The sequence below is a fragment of the Myxine glutinosa genome, chromosome 2, assembly GCF_964187855.1.
Source record: "Myxine glutinosa chromosome 2, kmMyxGlut1.1, whole genome shotgun sequence".
NCBI classification, from domain to species: Eukaryota; Metazoa; Chordata; class Myxini; order Myxiniformes; family Myxinidae; genus Myxine; species Myxine glutinosa.
In genome coordinates this window covers 113522146-113541336 of record NC_136262.1, presented here as the reverse complement: position 1 = coordinate 113541336, position 19191 = coordinate 113522146, and the positions used below count along the sequence as shown (strand labels likewise).

The window sequence follows — 19191 nt, the reverse complement described above, 5'->3', positions numbered from 1 at the left end:
GTTGCTGGCAGATCTTGTGCGACCTGTAGGAATATTTGGGGGACAGAGCACAGAGAGAGCTGGGGGTGCAAGGCCGGAGAGGAGTCGGTAGAAGACAGAAAGACCACCTACCTGCCTGCGGTGAGTGAGTGAAAGGCCCTCAGAGATAGCTTCATCGCGGGAGATTCCAATAATTCTGAAAGCTTTGGTTTCAACAGCGTGAAGCCGAGCTAGGTGTGAGGCAGGAGCACCGGCCCATAGGGGAGAACAGTATTCCATTGAGCTGCGGATGAAAGCCTTGTATGTGGTGAGGAGCTCAGGTGTGCCGAGGAAGGACTTCGCACGACGGAGGATGCCCAGTCGGCGACTGGCTTTGGAGGCCAGCTTGGAAATGTGGTTTTCCCAAGAAAGATCATGGCAGATAGTGAGACCCAAAATCTTGAGCGACAGAACTTCTTGGAGAGGATTGTTGAGAAAGTAGATGGGAGGGTTGTCCAGTCGATCTTTTCGGAGAGACATAGTAAGAGTGTGAGATTTGTCAGGATTGAAAGACATGTTCCACTTGTTTGACCAGTCTGTGATTTTGTCCAGGTCTTCAGAGAGTGAGGAGGCAGCAGACTGCCGATCTGAGGGAAGAGGAATGGAGCGGCAGAGAGTGGAGTCATCAGCAAAGAGATAGAGAGGATTTTCGAGAGAGTCAGAGAGATCATTGATGAAGACCAGAAAAAGCACGGGGCCCAGAACACTGCCTTGGGGAACTCCAGCCTGAACAGGAAGAGGAGATGAGAGAAACCCATTCAGGGCCACACGTTGACGACGACTAGAGAGGAAGTCCGCCAGCCATGCGTGGAGATTTCCATGGATACCAAAGGAGGAGAGTTTGGTGAGCAGAGCGGGGTGCCAGACCGTGTCGAAGGCACGTGATATGTCGAGGGAGACAGCTCTAATTTCCTGTTTGGCATTGAGGACCTCCATCCATTGTTGAGACAGCAGAAGCAGCATGTCCAGAGTAGAGTGACCTGGTCTGAAACCAAATTGATGATCAGAGATCAAGCCATTGGAGAAGAGGAAAGATTTCATATCCGAAGTAATGATGGATTCCATGACTTTGCTGATAATTGGGAGAAGGCTGATTGGTCTGTAGTTGCTAGGATCTGTTTTTGCACCTTTTTTGTGCAAAGCGGTGATGTTTGCTGATTTCCAAGCAGATGGCAGTTGACCTTGAGCAAAAGAGAGGGTGAAGAGAACAGAGAGAGGGTGAGATAGAGCAGCAGAGCAGGATTTTAGGACCCGTGGGCTGATGCCGTCGGGTCCAGTTGCAGAATCAGAGTCGAGGGTTGACAGAAACTTTTCCACCTTGTCAGGAGGAAAGGACACGGAGTCCAGGAGCAGCAGGGTACGACTGGGTATGGTGGGTACAGAGAGGGATGGGTTTGGGACACAAGATTTAGAGGCAAAGACAGAGTTGAGGCATTCAGCTTTTTCACGTGCGGAGTCAGCTGTGTAGCCGTTTGAGGTAAGGGAGGGGATGGAGGGGGAACAAACACCAGAAACGGATTTGACCAGACGCCACCAGGATTTGGAAGAGGGAGACAGCTAAGAGAGTTCGGTCTTGAGAACGGAGAGATATTGTTTCCTGGCTCTCCTGAGCTTGACACACACTTGTCACCTGACACACACTTGTTTCGGGCTTTGTGAAAGGAAATGAGATTTCCTTCCGTTGGATTTGCTTTCCAGGAGACGAAGGCAAGTTGTTTCTGGGCAACAGCCTCACCACAAGATTCCGTGTACCATGGACGGGAGGAAGGGTATGACAACTGAAGACGAGATGGGATAAATCTGTGCATGAGAGAGAGCAATTTACTTTGGAAGAATTCCCAGGATGAGTTGATGTCAGAGGTGGTAGAGATGGGAGACCAGTCCAGATGATTGATGGCTGCTTGAAGACCGTGCCAGTTGGCCTGAGTGAAATGCCAGACTCGTCGACGCTGAGCAGGCTCCCTGAGGATGGTCAGAGAGATGTCCACTTTAACAAGGACATGATCAGATGATCCGATCGGAGCAGAAGAAGAGCAGCAGACATTTTCAGGGAAGTTAGTCATAACCAAGTCCAGAAGAGAAGATGTTCCGTTGACTGAGATCCGGGTCGGGTAATTGACAGATTGTGTCAGTCCCAGTGAGTCGCAGAAGTCCTTTGCTGAAGAGCCATGGCTGGTGAGAGAGGTACCCACACCCAGCCAACTGGCATGGTGACAATTGAAATCACCACATATGAGGAAGAGAGAGTTGGGATGAGTAGATAGAAGTTGGTCCATATCATCAGACAGCGAGATGTAGATGGAGTCATCACTGTTTGGTGGACGGTACAACACACATATGAACAAGAGGTGGGAGCGAAGGGGAAGCCGTAGCCAGAGGTATTCCTGGGGGTGAGGTGGAGAGAGTGCAGTGCAGGGCGAGTGAGGAAGAGAGTTTTTGATAAAGATAGCAACCCCGCCTCCAGGACGAGGCTCAGGTCTATCATACCGGAGGAGGGAGTAGCCCGGGAGAGATACTATGGAATCAGAGACATCATAAAGGAGGAAAGTTTCTGTTAAGCAGATCACGTCTGGTTTGACAGAAGCAACCTGTATGGAGAGATCAGTTAAGTTTGAACGAAGGCCCCGGATGTTTGAGGTCCATACCGTTAATGAAGAGGAAGGGGGAGCATCAGATACAGAACAGGGGGGAGGAGGGGTAGGGTAAGATGTGGAAGAGGTGGAAGAGATAGGGAGAGCTGTTGAAGGTGTGTCAGAGATTTCAGAATAGCTCGGAGAAAGGGAAGGATGGGGCGGACAAAAGGTTTGATGGTGATTGGGTGAGCCACAATGAGGTGTTATTTGAGGAGGGGGAAGAGCGAGGCAGAAGGTTGGGGGAGATGGAGGTGAGAGTTTGAAGGGGGAAAAAGCGGGGAGGACGCTTTGAGGAGGGGGAGTGAGAGGGGGGAAATTGAGAAGCAATGAGGGTGGGGAGATTTGAAGGGGAGGGGTGAGGGGGGAGTTTGGGAGGGAAGGGACAAGGGGAGGGATTTGAAAGGGATGGGATATGGGGGAGATTTGGAGGGGAGGGGTGAGGCAGGAGTCTAGGAGGGGAGGGGCGAGGGGGCGTCTTGGCGGGGAGGGGTGAGGGGGTAGTCTAGGAGGGAGGGGGCAAGGGGGGAGATTTGAAAGGGATGGGTGATGGGGAAGATTTGGAGGGGAGGGGTGATGGGGAAGATTTGGAGGGGAGGGGTTATGGGGAAGATTTGGAGGGGAGGGGTGAGATTGGATTTTTGAAAGTGTACGATTTATGGGAAACGAACATTTATTGCAAAATGAGTTTCTTGTGACATTCGAGTTAAAAATACGTTTAAGGACGCTGGATGGAGGATGGAGTGCAGGAGAGTTTAGGGAATGTAGAAAAAAGGCACTATAGGAGATGGATATTTTTTTTGGGATGAATTGATTTGGTGAGCAAGTCGAAAGCAGCCTTTTAAAGAAGAAGAAGAAGAAGAAAAAGGTGTTATAAAATATGACGGAATACATAACTTGAGGGGAAAGTGTAAACATTGAAGGTTAATGAGTGAAAACTATCTGGGGAAATGGGGGAGAAACACGTGGTCGAAGAACGAACGAACGAATAAGAATGAATAAACGAATGAGAACAGAGAAGGAAATGTTTTTTTTTTTTTTGTTTTTTTTTTGAGTTGAGATTTACACAAGGAAGTAGGCTATGGGTGAAAAGCCTGGGAATACAGAGAACGAAAGTTATTGGATCACAAACGACGGACCGCTGAGAGAAAAACAAAGCCTCAAGGTTGTACAGTGCACACTGTACAAGGCCTCAAGACACGACACGGCAAACAGACGATCAATTTATGAAAGATAAACACCGAGAAACAACCAAAGTTGCACACAATAACTTCACACACCGAAAGATAAATACAGTTTCGACAAAATACAATTGTGAACAGACTTAACTTCGAAAAACGTGGAGACCGTGTGGAGCTTCGAAAATCCCTCCCACCGTCTCCGAGATCTCGCGAGATCTCCCCAACTTGGACACAATATACAAAATTAACATGTGGTTAAATTATATGTAAAAGTGTTTTGCTTAGTTTCAAAAACGTTGTGTTTGAGGCTACATTATTGAAATAGGCCGCCCAGTGGCGCCATATCAAATTTGGTCTGCATGTGCAACAAACATACACGTACACAAACACACACACACACACATCTACACACACAACTGGGAGAATGATAAAAGAGCAGGTAGGTATAAAAAAAAAAGAGTTGGACAAAAAAAACCACCTTTAGAGGCCATTTTTCCCCGCAAGCGGGGGTTGGCCTTTTTCGGGCACCGTGGTTGTTGTTGTTTTTTTTGGTCCCCTTTTTGAAGCAATGTTTTACGGCCGGATGCCCTTCCTGCCGCCAACCCTTTTTGTCGCCTTTTTACGACAAACAGGGAATTACCAGTGAACTGGACAGATTGAGCAAAAACAAAGAAGGCCCTTTGGAATGACTCAGTCCCGCCATGGGATTGGAATGGCTCGGAATGGCTCGGACGATTTGATTTGGAATGATTTGGAATGGCTCGGACGAGGTCAGGTCAACTATGATGGAGAACAAATCGTAAGAAATGCCCAAGACCAAGGACACTACACCAATGGCTTTAATAAAATGGCGGGACTGAGTCAATCAGACAAGTCTAGGCTCTGCAACGAATAAACAGAAAGTGCGAGTCACCTCCTATCAGGATGTAAAAAAAACTCATGTCAGAACAGCTGTACATTCAATGCCACAACAAAGTATGGCGAGTAATCCACTGGCACATCTGCAGAAATTTAAATATCCCAGTTCCAGAAAACTCATGGAAATATGAACCAAAATCTATCATTGAAAACAAGGAAGTATTGCTCATGTCGGACCTAATGATCCCATAAAACATGAACATAGAAAACAAAGCATTGCGACCTGATATAGTACTGAGGTACCGAAAAGAAAAGAAGACATTGCTGATTGAGGTGTCTTTTTCCAGCGATTTTAGCATATACAACCTAGAAATCAAGAATATGGCTAAAATTGTACCAGTGATTTATTGGAGCAACGGAAATGATGAAGAAGAATCTCACGGATTTCTTAAAAACCATCCCTGGGAATATTACGACAAAGAACTGCAGTTGGAAGTTGTCGGGGGATCGGTGACGATCCTCAAAAGAGCTCTCGGAACAAAACTTTGAGAATAAGAAAACTTCACAAACTGGTCCATGAATCATGATCCCTTACTGAAACGGAGGTGGAGATTTCGAGACTTGGGAGGACTCTCCCTCCGGGAATTGGCGACGCCAATACCAAATCTGGCACCACATCTTGTGGCACCTTGTGGATATTTTACTTGGCACCTTGGCACAATCTGGCACCACATCATATTTTCTTACTTTTCCTCTTTTTCAATGAATGTTTGCTACCAACAGAGGGCACCAGAGGGCCAAGTTACTCATAATTGGTGTGAACACGTACCTTACCCCCTCCCTTTAAATCTTACACCCAAATGGAGGCCCCATTCATCCTGATTGGAAACTTTGCCCTTTCTTTATATATTTTTGTTTCATTCATTTGTTTTCACAATTTGAGTCTCATGGAGTAGTTATACAGTAGGTGTTGGCTTCGCGGTTACGGTGCCGGCTTGGGATCTTAGGATCCCGAGTTCAAATCCTGGTCGATTGATAAATTAACGCGGGGGGGGGGGGGGGGTGACTCACTTATTAAAATATCCACAAGTGATCGAAGTTGATCGGATCTAAATTCGTTATTTTAAATCCAAGTTGCCTTACAAATATTCACAATATTTAGTGTAAACATTGACAGTTTTTCTATGTTCCCAGAATTTTACTCGTACAAACGTTATGTTGGATATATATATATATATATATATTGTTGCTGTTTCCACACGCGACCCTCCTGCCCTTACCAAGGGGAGATTAAGCCCCTTGTTCTTTTTGGGTCATCGCAACCGAGAGACTTGAATCACCCCTCCCGGGCAGATGCAGGGTAGGGTTCCGGGACAATTCTCGCACGTACCTAAGTACCTACGCCGCCGCGGAAGCGGGGATCAAGCCTCGCACGAACCACGCATAATTTGAGTACGTCCGAGCGGATGACATACCACGTGGTCCGTGCAGTTACCTGGTATTGGAACCCGATTAGAGCGATAATTATTCGTACCACGCTAAGTCAATGATGGAAAACACAAAAGCGGTAGAATCAAAGGAATAACACGATTTAATTATTATTTACAATGATTCGGTAGAAAGCAGAGACACGGGGCAGAACTTAAACAGTCTTAGCTTATCCCCAGACACGGGCCCGTTCACACTCACAGGGGGAAATGAAGGAAGGATGGTGTTCATGCGCTGAACGCACCGGCTTGGTCGTCCAGGAATAGCTTCGCCCGGCGTGGCCCTCCCCGGTCACAGCACGTCCCTCAATGAAGGCAAGCAGGCGGCGGGAGGGATCCTTGCAGCGCGTCTCTCGAACAAAGGCAGAGCAGGCAGGCGGGAAAATATACGCGTCTCTCGAACAGCTCGGTGGTTCGTCACAGCGCTATTAATCAGTGGCGCGCTGTCACTCGCATAACTCAATAGAGGGTTTTCCTCAAGCTCAACCGAGCGTTTAACTTGTTCAAGCGCCTCTCCCCTCGAAACTGAGACTTCTTTCAATGCACCTCTCCTCAGAACTTGTTCACTTGTCAAGCGCCTCTCCCATAACTACTGGGGTGGGGGCTTTGCACAAAGGGTTTTATTGCCATGCCCTTAGCCCCCAACAAATGTTCTAACCACACCTTTTGACGCAGTGCTAAGCCACTCCCTTCGAGCCCTGATTGGCGGCTCACACTTACCGTCGGCTTCTCCTCCGCCTTCCTTCGGTCTTGCCTCGAATTGTCAGGCCTGCCTCGTGTTAATTTGCGCCAAAAACCTCAGTATCGAGGCGGCATAAGCAATGGAAGGACCTAACTCTCATTATTCTACTCAACGCAAAACTAACACAGGAAAAGGACTATGCTTACATTTACTAATACATAACTGAACTATCGCGAGGCTACGTGTTGTAGTGTGACTAAACTATGAGGGGGAAATTAACCTTTATTGTAAAAACTCAAAACCGCAACACTACCCCTCTCCCTCGTCAGACTCGTCCCCGAGTCGAACCCAACAAAATGGAACGACCGGTTTGGAGAATGATATGCAAAATTAACCTTACTTTTACATGTGACATATAGGTGTGGTTCCCCCTAACATTTACTCTAACCCGTGGGTGCGACAGTTTTAAAACACTAAATATGTCCCCCCCCCTATTGCATTGAGTAGCTATCTAACAGAATCACGCCCACAACTAACCGAATTGCGGAATTTGTCAAACTAAACACATAGCCGGTGGGCAGAATTTTATATTTACAAGCGCAAAAAAAAACAACTTAATTTATTTACAATTCTATGACCCAGGACCTATCTTTTTGAAGAGAAGATTGGAGGGGAGAGAAAGCACAGCAAAACACAAACACACTCAAAACATCACATTTGCTGCTTGCTTCTTGTATCTTGCTTCTTGCATCTTCTGTGTGCCTATCAAACCTGCTAGCCCCCAGACCAGCATACAGGCCATTCCTGATCTTCAGGGCTATCTACCTTACAAATGTTCTCGTCCCTAGCACACCATAATAAAAATGCACAAAAAATGCATTTATTGTATTTCTTTGCCAAGCAGGGCCAACCTTATGTGGTCCGACTGCGTGACATTAATGCCACTCAAAACAAGTGGTCCGAAGATGCAAGGTGATGCTGCAGCAAGGTGCTGCACAGCAGAGATGCAAGGCCACAAGACTGGTGGTCCGTAGTGTGTGTGGTGCAGCAAAGTGTTTGTGGCAGCAAAGTGCTGCACATGTGCAGCAAAGTTACAACAAAAGGATATGGCAGCAAAGTGCTCTGCAATTCGGCTGCACAGATGTAACAAAGTGTTTGTGGCAGCAAACTGCTGCACAGGTACAGCAAAGTGCAGCAGGGATGCTTCGCTGGTCGCTGGTGCTGCACAGTTCCACCTCCAAAATGGCCCTGGGGTGGGGGGAGAGACAAAGCACGACCAGCAAAGCGGAAAGGGCGCAACGGTACACAGCAACACAAGTTAATGCAGCGCGAGGGGCGTGGAAGAGCGAGCAGAGCAGGCTCGTCCCTAGCCGTCCGTACCCCCCATCGTCGGCTTACACTACCCTAGTATCCTAGCCCTTCCTTGTATTTACAAATTTGTCTCTACGTCTTGTCTCCCATATCCCCCTCTATCTCCGAATTCGTCTCCCAATCCCTCCCAGGAAGGAAGGAACGGAACAAACACAATGTCTCATTACGTCATGATGCGTCTCACTACTCAAACAGTTTACCAAGCCCTGGTGTGGAGTTCGTCCTCCTTGGTGATTGGCTGTGGATGGTGCGAAGGGATTTCTCAACCTAACTACACTACTGGCATTTACTCATTTATACTACCCGGGGTCGTACACTGCCAATCGGCCTTCTTTAAACTATGTGGTTCTAAAAACCCGAATTCCCATTGTCCACTCTGTGGTGCTCTCCAAAATTTGGGTCTCACTCCCACTGAATTTTCTCTCTGTGCCCTTGCACAATTTTGGGGCTGGGTTGTGTGGCTCTACTAGCAGGTTTACCTACCTGCGCACCTCCACCACTGAAGTCGCCACCCGAGCTTACCTGTTCCTGCGACTACCTAAATTGGGGAAGGCCCCTCTTGGCACTCTACCCCATGATGCCCACCTTGGCATTGGGCAGCCCGGGTCCTTTCCTGGGATCCTCGGGCCCCACTCAACAACTCACAACTACCCTAACTGGAGAAGGCCCCTCCTGGCACTTTACCCCCTGATGCCCACCCTGGCATTGGGCAACCCGGGTCCTCTCCTGGGATCCTCGGGCCCCACTCACAACTACTCTAACCGGCTCCCAGAGCCTACCTGCGGCCTCACCTGGCCGACAAACTACCAGTGGCGGAGTGCCGTAACTACAAATGGTAACGCAACAACCACAACCCCCAAGGAATTGGAGCCGCATGCAACTGAAACTCCGAGGGAGTTGGTGACGTAATGTCATGGTCAATGACCATAACCTCCAACTGGTATCGTTCCGAGCATAACCCCTAAGGGATTCGAACTGCATGCAATTGAAACCCCAAGGGAATTGGTTACTCCGGACACCAATTGGGACAATTATGGTCAATAACCATAACTACAAATTAAACCACACGCCCAGCCATGTCACATACTCATGCACCCAACCAAGCACTACTTGCTACTGCCTGCACCACAGGTGTCAATATCCATACAAATTTTGCCTAAGCCCTCTACCTGGCTTTACACTACCCACCCTGGGCATCCGTGAATGGGTTCCATCTCCCCCCATTCACTCCTTCGCACCATGCATTCCACGCCATTTATTCCCACACCAAGCATTCCACACCAAATATTCTCACACACCATTTATTTCACACTCCTTTTGTCTCACACACCTTTTGTGCTCACACACCTCTTTCCTCACACAACTCAAACACAATTCCTTTTACTCAACACAATTCCTCACACACACAGCATCATCTATCTAACTGCTTTTCCCCTAAAACTCGTGCTTCCCCGTCATCCCATTACATTATGCACTCCCTTCGTCATTATCGTCCAGCTACTCTACCTACGTCCCCACTACAGGTACAGTGTTACTACTTAAATCTCATGCCTTCTACAGTCTGCTAAATCCCTAACATTATCCTAGCCCTCCCTCAGCTAGCTTCGGTGCCCCATGGAGGTAACCATTGCTGGCCCCCCATGTGCCTATCACTGCCATCCCCCTAAACTAATGCTCATGGGCCCTGTCTCGAGGAATGGTCAGACTACCATTCCTCCACGTAGGGTACACTACTCTCATCCGTCCACTACACTCAAGCCTTTCCATGTGGATGTTCTTTGTCATGGCTCGGCATCGACGGGCCGAGCGATCCATGCGGGTGGTTAGTCTCCTGTATGGGGTGTCTGTCTGGCATTTTCGATCCAAAGGAGGAGGTATGGACGGGCCAAGGTGCAAGGCTCCATCTCTGCGCGGGGCCTCGCGGTCCCACGCAGGGTGACCCCAACCGCCCACGGTCGGAGCACCGCACCCACCAAGGTGCGCGGCTCTGAAATCTCCTACCTCCCCTTGAACCTCGCCGAGCGCCTTTGCCGCCACGGCACGGCACCAACCATACAGTGCGGGGGCCGGCACGGGTCGTGCACGGCAGTCCTTGTGAAACCGCCGCGGCATCGATCCCCGCCAGTCCCTGCTGCACACAACTCACCAGGGGCTCACGTACGCTATCCGTCACGCTAAATGCCACCCTGGTCGGTGTCGATGCTTGAGCCGCGTTCTCACCACTCGTGACCCACTCTGCACTCGCACACCCAGGCATCCCCGCGCCTCCCATACACTCCGTTACCGCACACCTAGGCGCACTCACGCCCCTCACACACTTCAGTACGCACTCTTCTTCTATGCACTCTTCTACCGCACACCTTCGCGCACACTCTTCCGTTACACACTCCGTAACACCCCCGGGTGTGCACTCCTCTGTTACACACCCAATCATCGCACACCCTGGTGCACTCTTTTCTCTCACACGCTTCGGTGCACACTTTTCTCTCACACGCGCACCAGTCGCCCTCGTACACCGCACAATGGACCTTCCGCGACCGCCCGGGTTCGTCTCTTTCCCAAGCGCGCCAAAAACCCTTTCGCGCCAAACACATTCGCGCCATAATTTCTCACCTCGGGGTCCTCCTTCCCCGGCTTCTCCGCCAGCACCTGTAAACTTTTATTGGGGTTAGCAAGCACGACATTACGGTGTGAATACAAACTTTGTGCGCATTCCATCTCCTTCTCCCGTGATTTATTTTCTGATTCTGCCGTCTCTTCGCGCCCAATTATTTCTTTTTCTAGCTCGACGACAGCCGGCGCCCATGAAATTTTGTCTTCCAATTCGACCTTTCCCGGCGCCCCCGACATTTTCATCCCCAATTCGACGAGCGTTGGCTCTTCTACAATTTCCTCTTGCGTCGCGACATCATTATCCCCGGTCAACTTGGCTGTGCCTCGCTCAAGCTCGCTCCCCCCGTGTTCCTCACATCGCTTCACCTCGTCATGCCCCATTGCGACCTCCTCGCTCAACCTGCGCCTAATATCCTCCCCCACTTTTTTCATATCCCTCTTTGACGCTGTTATCAATTTTTCCATATCACACCTTGCTTTGCCTCTCTGGGTGTCCATTTTGCTTTCCAACCTCTCCATGTTACACCTTGCTTCGTCCCTCATTTCTTTCATTTCTTCACTCCTTTTATTATTGTCGCATTTTGACTCTGCCATGTACGCCAGGCATTGTGTCATGAATAAATGCATGTCCATAACTCTAATTCCCACTTGCGCAGCGGGCTCGGCCCTCGCCGCCACGTGTGAGGTGCCGCCACTTCCTTTGCAAGCTGCCGCACCCTTTTCTGCTTCCATTACCAACTGTCTCTCTGTGTCCTGAGTCATTAATTTTTCCTCTTCTACCCCCACCGGCATTCGACCGCCTTGGCTAGCCATGGTACGAATATAATTTGGATTCTCAGACTAAATTTCGTCCGCTCGTAATTTTGAGTGCGTGAAGCGCACTCCCGGTCCAATCCCACTCCCGGACACCAAATGTTACTGTTTCCGCGTGCGACCCTCCTGCCCTTACCAAGGGGAGATTAAGCCCCTTGTTCTTTTTGGGTCGTCGCAACCGAGAGACTTGAATCGCCCCTCCTGGGCAGACGCAGGGTAGGGTTCCGGGACAATTCTCGCACGTACCTAAGTACCTACGCCGCCGTGGAAGCGGGGATCAAGCCTCGCATGAACCACGCGTAATTTGAGTACATCCGAGCGGGTGATGTATCACGAGGTCCGTGCAGTTACCTGGTATTGGAACCCGATTAGAGCGATAATTATTCGTACCACGCTAAGTCAATGATGGAAAACACAAAAGCGGTAGAATCAAAGGAATAACGCGATTTAATTATTATTTACAATGATTCGGTAGAAAGCAGAGACACAGGGCAGAACTTAAACAGTCTTAGCTTATCCCCAGACACGGGCCCGTTCACACTCACAGGGGGAAATGAAGGAAGGATGGTGTTCATGCGCTGAACATGCCGGCTTGGTCATACAGGAACAGCTTTGCCCGGCGTGGCCCTCCCCGGTCACAGCACGTCCCTCGATGAAGGCAAGCAGGCGGTGGGAGGGATCCTTGCAGCGCGTCTCTCGAACAAAGGCAGAGCAGGCAGGCGGGAAATATACACGTCTCTCGAACAGCTCGGTGGTTCCTCACAGCGCTATTAATCAGCGGCGCGCTGTCACTCGCGTAACTCAATAGAGGGTTTTCCTCAAGCTCAACCGAGCATTTAACTTGTTCAAGCGCCTCTCCCCTCGAAACTGAGACTTCTTTCAACGCACCTCTCCTCAGAACTTGTTCACTTGTCAAGCGCCTCTCCCATAACTACTGGGGTGGGGGCTTTGCACAAAGGGTTTTATTGCCACGCCCTTAGCCCCCATCGAATGTTCTAACCATGCCTTTTGATGCAGTGCTAAGCCACTCCCTTCGAGCCCTGATTGGCGGCTCGCGCTTACCGTCGGCTTCTCCTCCGCCTTCCTTCGGTCTTGCCTCGACTTGTCAGGCCGGCCTCGTGTTAATTTGCGTGAAAAACCACAGTATCGAAGCGGCATAAACAATGGAAGGACCTAACTCTCCTTATTCTACTCAACGCAAAACTAACACAGGAAAAGGACTATGCTTACATTTACTACGACATAACTGAACTATCGCGAGGCTACGTGTTGTTGTGTGACTAAAGTATGAGGGGGGAAATTAACCTTTATTGTAAAAACTCAAAACCGCAACTATATATATACATATATATATATATATACATAGTCACGTGAAAAAGTAAGTACACCCCATGTAAAGTTTTGACTTTTTCAACATATTTCAACATACAGCTATTTGATCTTCATTTCAACAATATCGACAGATAAAGGTGATATAATATAACAAATATCATGGAAACAATTACATTTTGTAGTCCATTGTATAATTTAAATAAACATAAATGCAAATTTCGCATGTGGAAAATGTAAGTACATCCCTACATTTATCACCACTTCAAATACCTAAAATTAGAATCAGGTGCACCAACTCAGGTGCAAATGATTAGAACATCGTTGGAGAAGATCTTGGAGGAACCTGTCTTATTTAAACCTCAGACATTTCGTTTGGTTTGCTCTTTGTTGTTGAAGTGTGCGGCGTCACCATGCCTAGATCAAAAGAGCTCTCTGAGGCCTCCAGAAAGAAGGTTATAGATGCCCACGAGTCTGGGGAGGGGTTTAAAAAGATCTCCAAACAATTTGAAATCAATCATTCGACTGTCCGGAAGATCATCTACAAGTGGAGAAGATTCCAAACAACTGCCAACTTGTTCAGGCCAAGCCACCCCAGCAAGTTCAGCCCGAGAGCAGACCGCAAGATGCTGAAAGAAGTCTCTAGGAACCTCAGAATGTCATCACGGGACCAACAGGTAGCTCTTGCCACTGTTGATGTCAAAGTGCACGAGTCTACCATTAGAAAGAGGCTGCACAAATTTGATCTATATGGGAGGTGTGCCAGGAGGAAACCTTTGCTGTCCAGAAAGAACACCAGGGCAAGACTAAAGTTTGCCAATGAACACCTAGGCAAAGACCAGCACTTCTGGAACAATGTGCTCTGGACAGATGAGTCAAACGTAGAGCTATTTGGCCACAATACCAGAAGACATGTTTGGCAAAAACCAAAGACAGCATTTGCCCACAAGAACCTGATACCAACTGTAAAGCATGGTGGTGGAAATATTATGGTTTGGGGCAGCTCTGCTGCATCAGGGCCTTGGCAGCTCACCATCATAGAATACACTATGAATTCTTCATTGTACCAGAGGGTGCTTGAGGATAATGTGAGGCCATCTGTCGGAAAGTTGAAGCTCAATCGAAGGTGGACGTTGCATCATGACAATGACCCTAAACATACCAGTAAATCCACCAAGGAATGGCTGAAAAGAAAGAAATGGAGGGTTCTGGAATGCCCAAGTCAAAGCCCGGATCTAAATCCCATCGAGATGTTGTGGGGGGATTTGAAACGAGCTGTGCATGCTGTGCAACAATTGTTTGTTGAATAAATTATTGCAAAGTCAACTTTCATTGTTTTTTGTTCAATTAGATCACCTTTATCTATAGATACTGTTTAAATGAAGATCAAATATTGATATGTCCACATATGTTAAAAAGATTAAAAAACATTTCTTGGGATGTACTTACTTTTTCCACATGCAAAATTTGCATTTATGTTTATTTAAATTATACAATGGACTACAAAATGTAAATGTTTCATGATATTTGTTATATTATATCACCTTTATCTATCAATATTGTTGAAATGAAGATCAAATAGCTGTATGTTGAAATATGTTGAAAAAGTCAAAACTTTACATGGGGTGTACTTACTTTTTCACGTGACTATGTATATATATATTGTACTTTTCCATCGTTACTTGATCCTCGATGCTGATGAAATGACTTTATTCCAGTTCTCCCGTAGCCCTCCCAAGGACACTCTGTTTCGTCTGAAGTCGCACGTAAGGCTTCCTTGAGTACTCTACCTTCATCCGGCTGTCCTGCATCTCATCTACAAAACCAGTTGATGCAAGATGATGAAAACCCTGAAAACTCTCTTCCAGCCACAGTGAAGAACCACCACCCACAAGGCAAGTTATACTCTACTAGCAAAGAATCCAGCCTTACAGACAGACAGGTTAATTCCCCCACCTGTATGATATCTCGAGTCTATTTTATTATGACTTGTAATACTGGCTTTCATCAGGTAGAGGATACACATTTACATAGAGAGAATTGGGGTCCTTCCCCACCCTGAACCTGGTGGTTATGATTTTTTTTTATCCCCCAAACCTTTCCTGTGCACCCTGACAGTACAAACACCTTGTCTCCGCTCAACTCGCACAGCGGTTCAGGAGTGCATAGAAGTCAAACAAACAGATGCTTCTCAAAACTATACTATAAGAGGGCCGTTTGTCTGTCTGTATGTGTGTCTGACTGTCTCTGTGTGTGTCGGTCTGTGTGTGTGTCTGCCTGTCTGTCTGTCTGTTTGTCTGCCTGTGTCTGTCTGTCTGTGTCTGCCTGTCTGTGTGTCTATATGTGTGTGTCTGTCTGTCTGTGTTTCTGTCTCTGTGTCTGCCTGTCTGTGTGTGTGTCTGCCTGTCTGTCTGTGTATCTGTCTATCTGTGTCAGCCTGTCTGTGGATCTGTATGTCTGTCTGTGTGTCTGCCTGTCTGTGTGTCTGTCTGTGTGTCTGTCTCTGTGTCTGCCTCTGTGTGTGTGTCTGTGTGTCTGTGTGTCTGTGTGTCTGTCTGTCTGTGTGTCTGCCTGTCTGTGTGTCTGCCTGTGTGTATGTGTGCAATATTATGATATTAAATATAAATTTTCCTTGGTAGGGAGGTGTTTTAGGCACCTACACAAAATAGAAAAAAAAAACAAATTGAATTTTTCAAAATGCCAACAAGATTAGAACATCACCGGGCAACGCCGGCTACTCCTGCTCGTTGTGTATACAGTGACAGTCTTATGATCACTCCTTTAATGGCCCCAACTACTCAAATGTTTCAAAAGGAAGTGTCAATCAGTTGTTTGCCATCTGTCATGTTCTGGCCTCTTGTTTAGTCCATCATTTGAGGGGTTGGGGTAATTATGGCTGATTTTGTTCCCACTTGTCACTCTTGATCTTCAGGTGATGTAGGGTGCAGAATATGGCTGTATTTATTGGACCGTTCCTGGCACGTTGTTCACTCGAACAGTGAGGACCATGAGTGAAAGGACAATCGAACCCAACGGGCCTGAACCCAAGCTCGGCGGTGGCGACCCGCTGGTGGCAGAATCGAGTCCTGAGGCAACCTGTGATGACGAAACATCCAGAGAGGACAGGCCCAGGGTTGGAGGAGATGCAGTTGTTGCAATGGAAATGGCAGATAAACCAGACAAGTGAGTCAGAAAACTTAACTTCAATACCTATTCCTGAAAGGATAATAAAGGAGGATACGTATTTCTACTCTCTGATAATCTTACAAACCTAAACCGATCTGGAAAAGGCCGAGGTCATGTTTCCATCTGCAAGGCAAAAATGTATTCTGGACAAAAGTATGTCGTTTTGACTCTTTCTTCATGAATTTTCCACATTATGCATCTTTAAGAATTCTAACTTTTATCATCATCATTGTCATTATTATCACTAGCAACGGTACCCGCCCTGCGGTACCCTTCCAACGGTACCCTTCCATCTCACTCCCCAAGCACATACTCGGGCTTCAATTGAGAGGCCCAAATGAAAAGGAAAAATATCAGAAATTAAAGGCTTTTAAAAATTTTAACGATTTATATAAACATCCGTTAAATCATATCACATCAAAATCATCAAAATCTAAACAGTATTTGTAGAATTTCAATAAAAGCCACATCACTGTTCATATCGGAAAATATTATTCCATCGTGTTTGGAAAAACTGGAAAATTGGAAAATTGGAAATTAGAAAAATTGGAAAATTGCAAAAAAAATTGGAAAAACAATATGGCCTCTTTTACTCCAGTGGGTCCCAGGATTATCCACCCAAAATTTCGTTGCGATCTGTTCAGCCGTTTTTGCTGTGCCTGGGAACAGACAGACGGACCGACATTTGGTGAATAAAAGTAAGATTTTTGTCCAGAACTGCTTCCTGTTTATCATGGTTGTTGGCTTCTACTAATCTTCAGCATATAAAGCGTTGTATATCTAAATGGTGATTTAACCAAGTGCCAACAAATAAGTCTTCCGGATTCAACAATGCAAGTAATTGTTATGTGGAAATGAAGGAAAAATTCAAACTTGAGACTGTTTGGTGTCCAAAATAGATTTTGTGTCGGAATTTATTAGGAATTTATTTTCCTAATATGTACCAGACTATTGAATGAGAGTACCTTATCAAACTAAGTGTGACTGCCACACAATTAAACATCAACAAAAACGGATTAAGCCGACTATCCCACCAGCTCGTACTTGTTTGCGGATGATAAAAGACAGCAGGCCCACTGCGCCTCTTTGAACAGGGCTATTGTGTGCAGGTATCCTGGAAAAGTTACAAATTTCCACACCGACTACACAAAATGTCCGTTCTCTCCTACACGTGTCATGTGAACAAAGCTTTGGTCCATAAATCCTTATTTTCCAGATAATATTTTCATAAAGGATTCAGACTCAAAATGAACTTGCGCTTGTATTCCTGGCAGGCAGACAGTCTGTCCCAAGTTTTCTTAAACTGGAGCTTAAAACTCCAAGAAAGGAAAGCATTGTCTTATGAACCTGGGTGCTGATTGTCGCCATTTTGTGAAACAACCTGTAACATCAGTGGTATGTAGTTGTTGATTATTTTGTTTCTTCGTCCCGTCCCCGTCCCCATGTCGAAACCCGAAACACCGCCAGCCCCAAACAGGAGGTGTTGCGGACGCTGCAAGAGCTGCGACGATACACTCCGATCCGTAGTGGCGCCAAAGCCAAGCACAGCACACTCACATCTTTGCAGTATGCACTCGCGTGTGTGCAGCAAGTCAAAGGTGTGTCACTTTTCAACCTGGGTACGTCATGCACATACTCGTTACTTTGGTCCTTGTCATTATAATGTCTCAGATATCGGGATGGCACTGTCTTTGGCATCACGACAGGGTTTCTTCGAAACAAAGTTCAGAGAAGGCATCAACAAACGGTGGTTACGATGGAAACTGTCACTTTAAAAGCATGTCTCTGTAAAAAAAAAAAAAGTTTTATGTCATTTTCAACTTCAAATATAATACAACAAACAACAACAGGCATTTTAAGGCCATTTTCCCTGCCAGAACGGGGGTTAGCCTTGCGGTCCTCATGACAATCTTCTCCATTTTGCCCTATTTTCTGCATCTCTCCTTGTTAACCCCCTTGCCTGCATTTCTTCTTCCACCATCTTCAGCAAAGTCTTTCTCGGTCTTCCCCGTCCTCTACTTCCTTCTACATTCATTTCCATCACTCTTCTCAACCAGTCACTTTCATCCTTCCTCGACACATGACCAAACCATCTCAACCTGGTCCTCTTCACAGCATCAGTCACAGGCTCTATTCCCATCATCTTTCACAATTCATCATTTGTCTTCCTCTCTCTCAACGATACTCCACACATCCACTGAACCATTCACATTTCCACCCTTTCCAGCCTTCGTTGCTGCTCTTCGTTCATTACCCATGTCTCGCTCCCATAAATCATAACACTTCTCACACATGCAGCATACACCTTTCCCTTCAGCTTCAACGGCACTCCCCTCCTCGTCAGCACGCCACTCAGTTCCCGAAACTTCTTCCATGCACATCTCACTCCAGCAACCGTTGCCGAGTCTGATCCACCTTCTCCATTCAGCATGTCTCCTAGGTAACAAAATGTTTTCACACCTTCCAGCTTCACGCCGTCTCCAAGATCCAACTCAACATTTCCTACATCTGCAGCTCCCTCTGTGCACACCTTACATTTGAATGTAGCTGCCACACTGGTTAATGACCCTCTCAAACCACTACCTTTTTGATGAACCCACTCAGCGCACATTGTACACTGAATGGAGTTCACTCCGACACCCTTCCTGCACACAGCACACGGCCACTTCCCAGTTCTTTCCACCTCACCACATGCTTTACCACTTGCCATCACCTTGGTTTTTCCAATATTCACCTTCAGACCTTTTGTCTCCATACATTCCTTCCACTTGTTCAAATTATCCTTCAGTCCATCCATACTTTCTGCAATCAAACCAGGTCATCTGCATGCAACAACTCCCATGGTAAACCCTCCTTTACGTTCCGAGCCAGCACCACCAATCTTCAACTTCACACAAATTAAAATAGCATGTATTCCTTAAATGTCAAAACAAACCCAGAAAACTTGTGGTAGCCTCAGATATGTAGTGGTACGTTCAGATACATTGTGATACCCTCAGATACGTTGTGGTAGCCTCAGACAC

The 19191-nt window shown here is 47.0% G+C and overlaps 1 protein-coding gene across 6 annotated transcripts in view; it reads left to right on the top strand.

The window, feature by feature from the left end:
- The window catches only part of LOC137421400 (period circadian protein homolog 2), a 144047-nt gene that overhangs the window by 4945 nt on the left and 119911 nt on the right, over window positions 1–19191 (top strand). For 3 of the 6 annotated variants that reach the window (XM_068107424.2, XM_068107425.2, XM_068107423.2), the window contains exons 2-4: window positions 14701–14877; window positions 15915–16165; window positions 17636–17766. In XM_068107424.2, coding sequence (XP_067963525.2) covers window positions 15990–16165; window positions 17636–17766 — 307 coding nt within the window. In that variant the 5' untranslated portion in view covers window positions 14701–14877; window positions 15915–15989. The remainder of the gene's footprint in view (window positions 1–14700; window positions 14878–15914; window positions 16166–17635; window positions 17767–19191) is intronic. The other 3 variants (XM_078771430.1, XM_078771432.1, XM_078771431.1) reach the window with 1 other exon arrangement.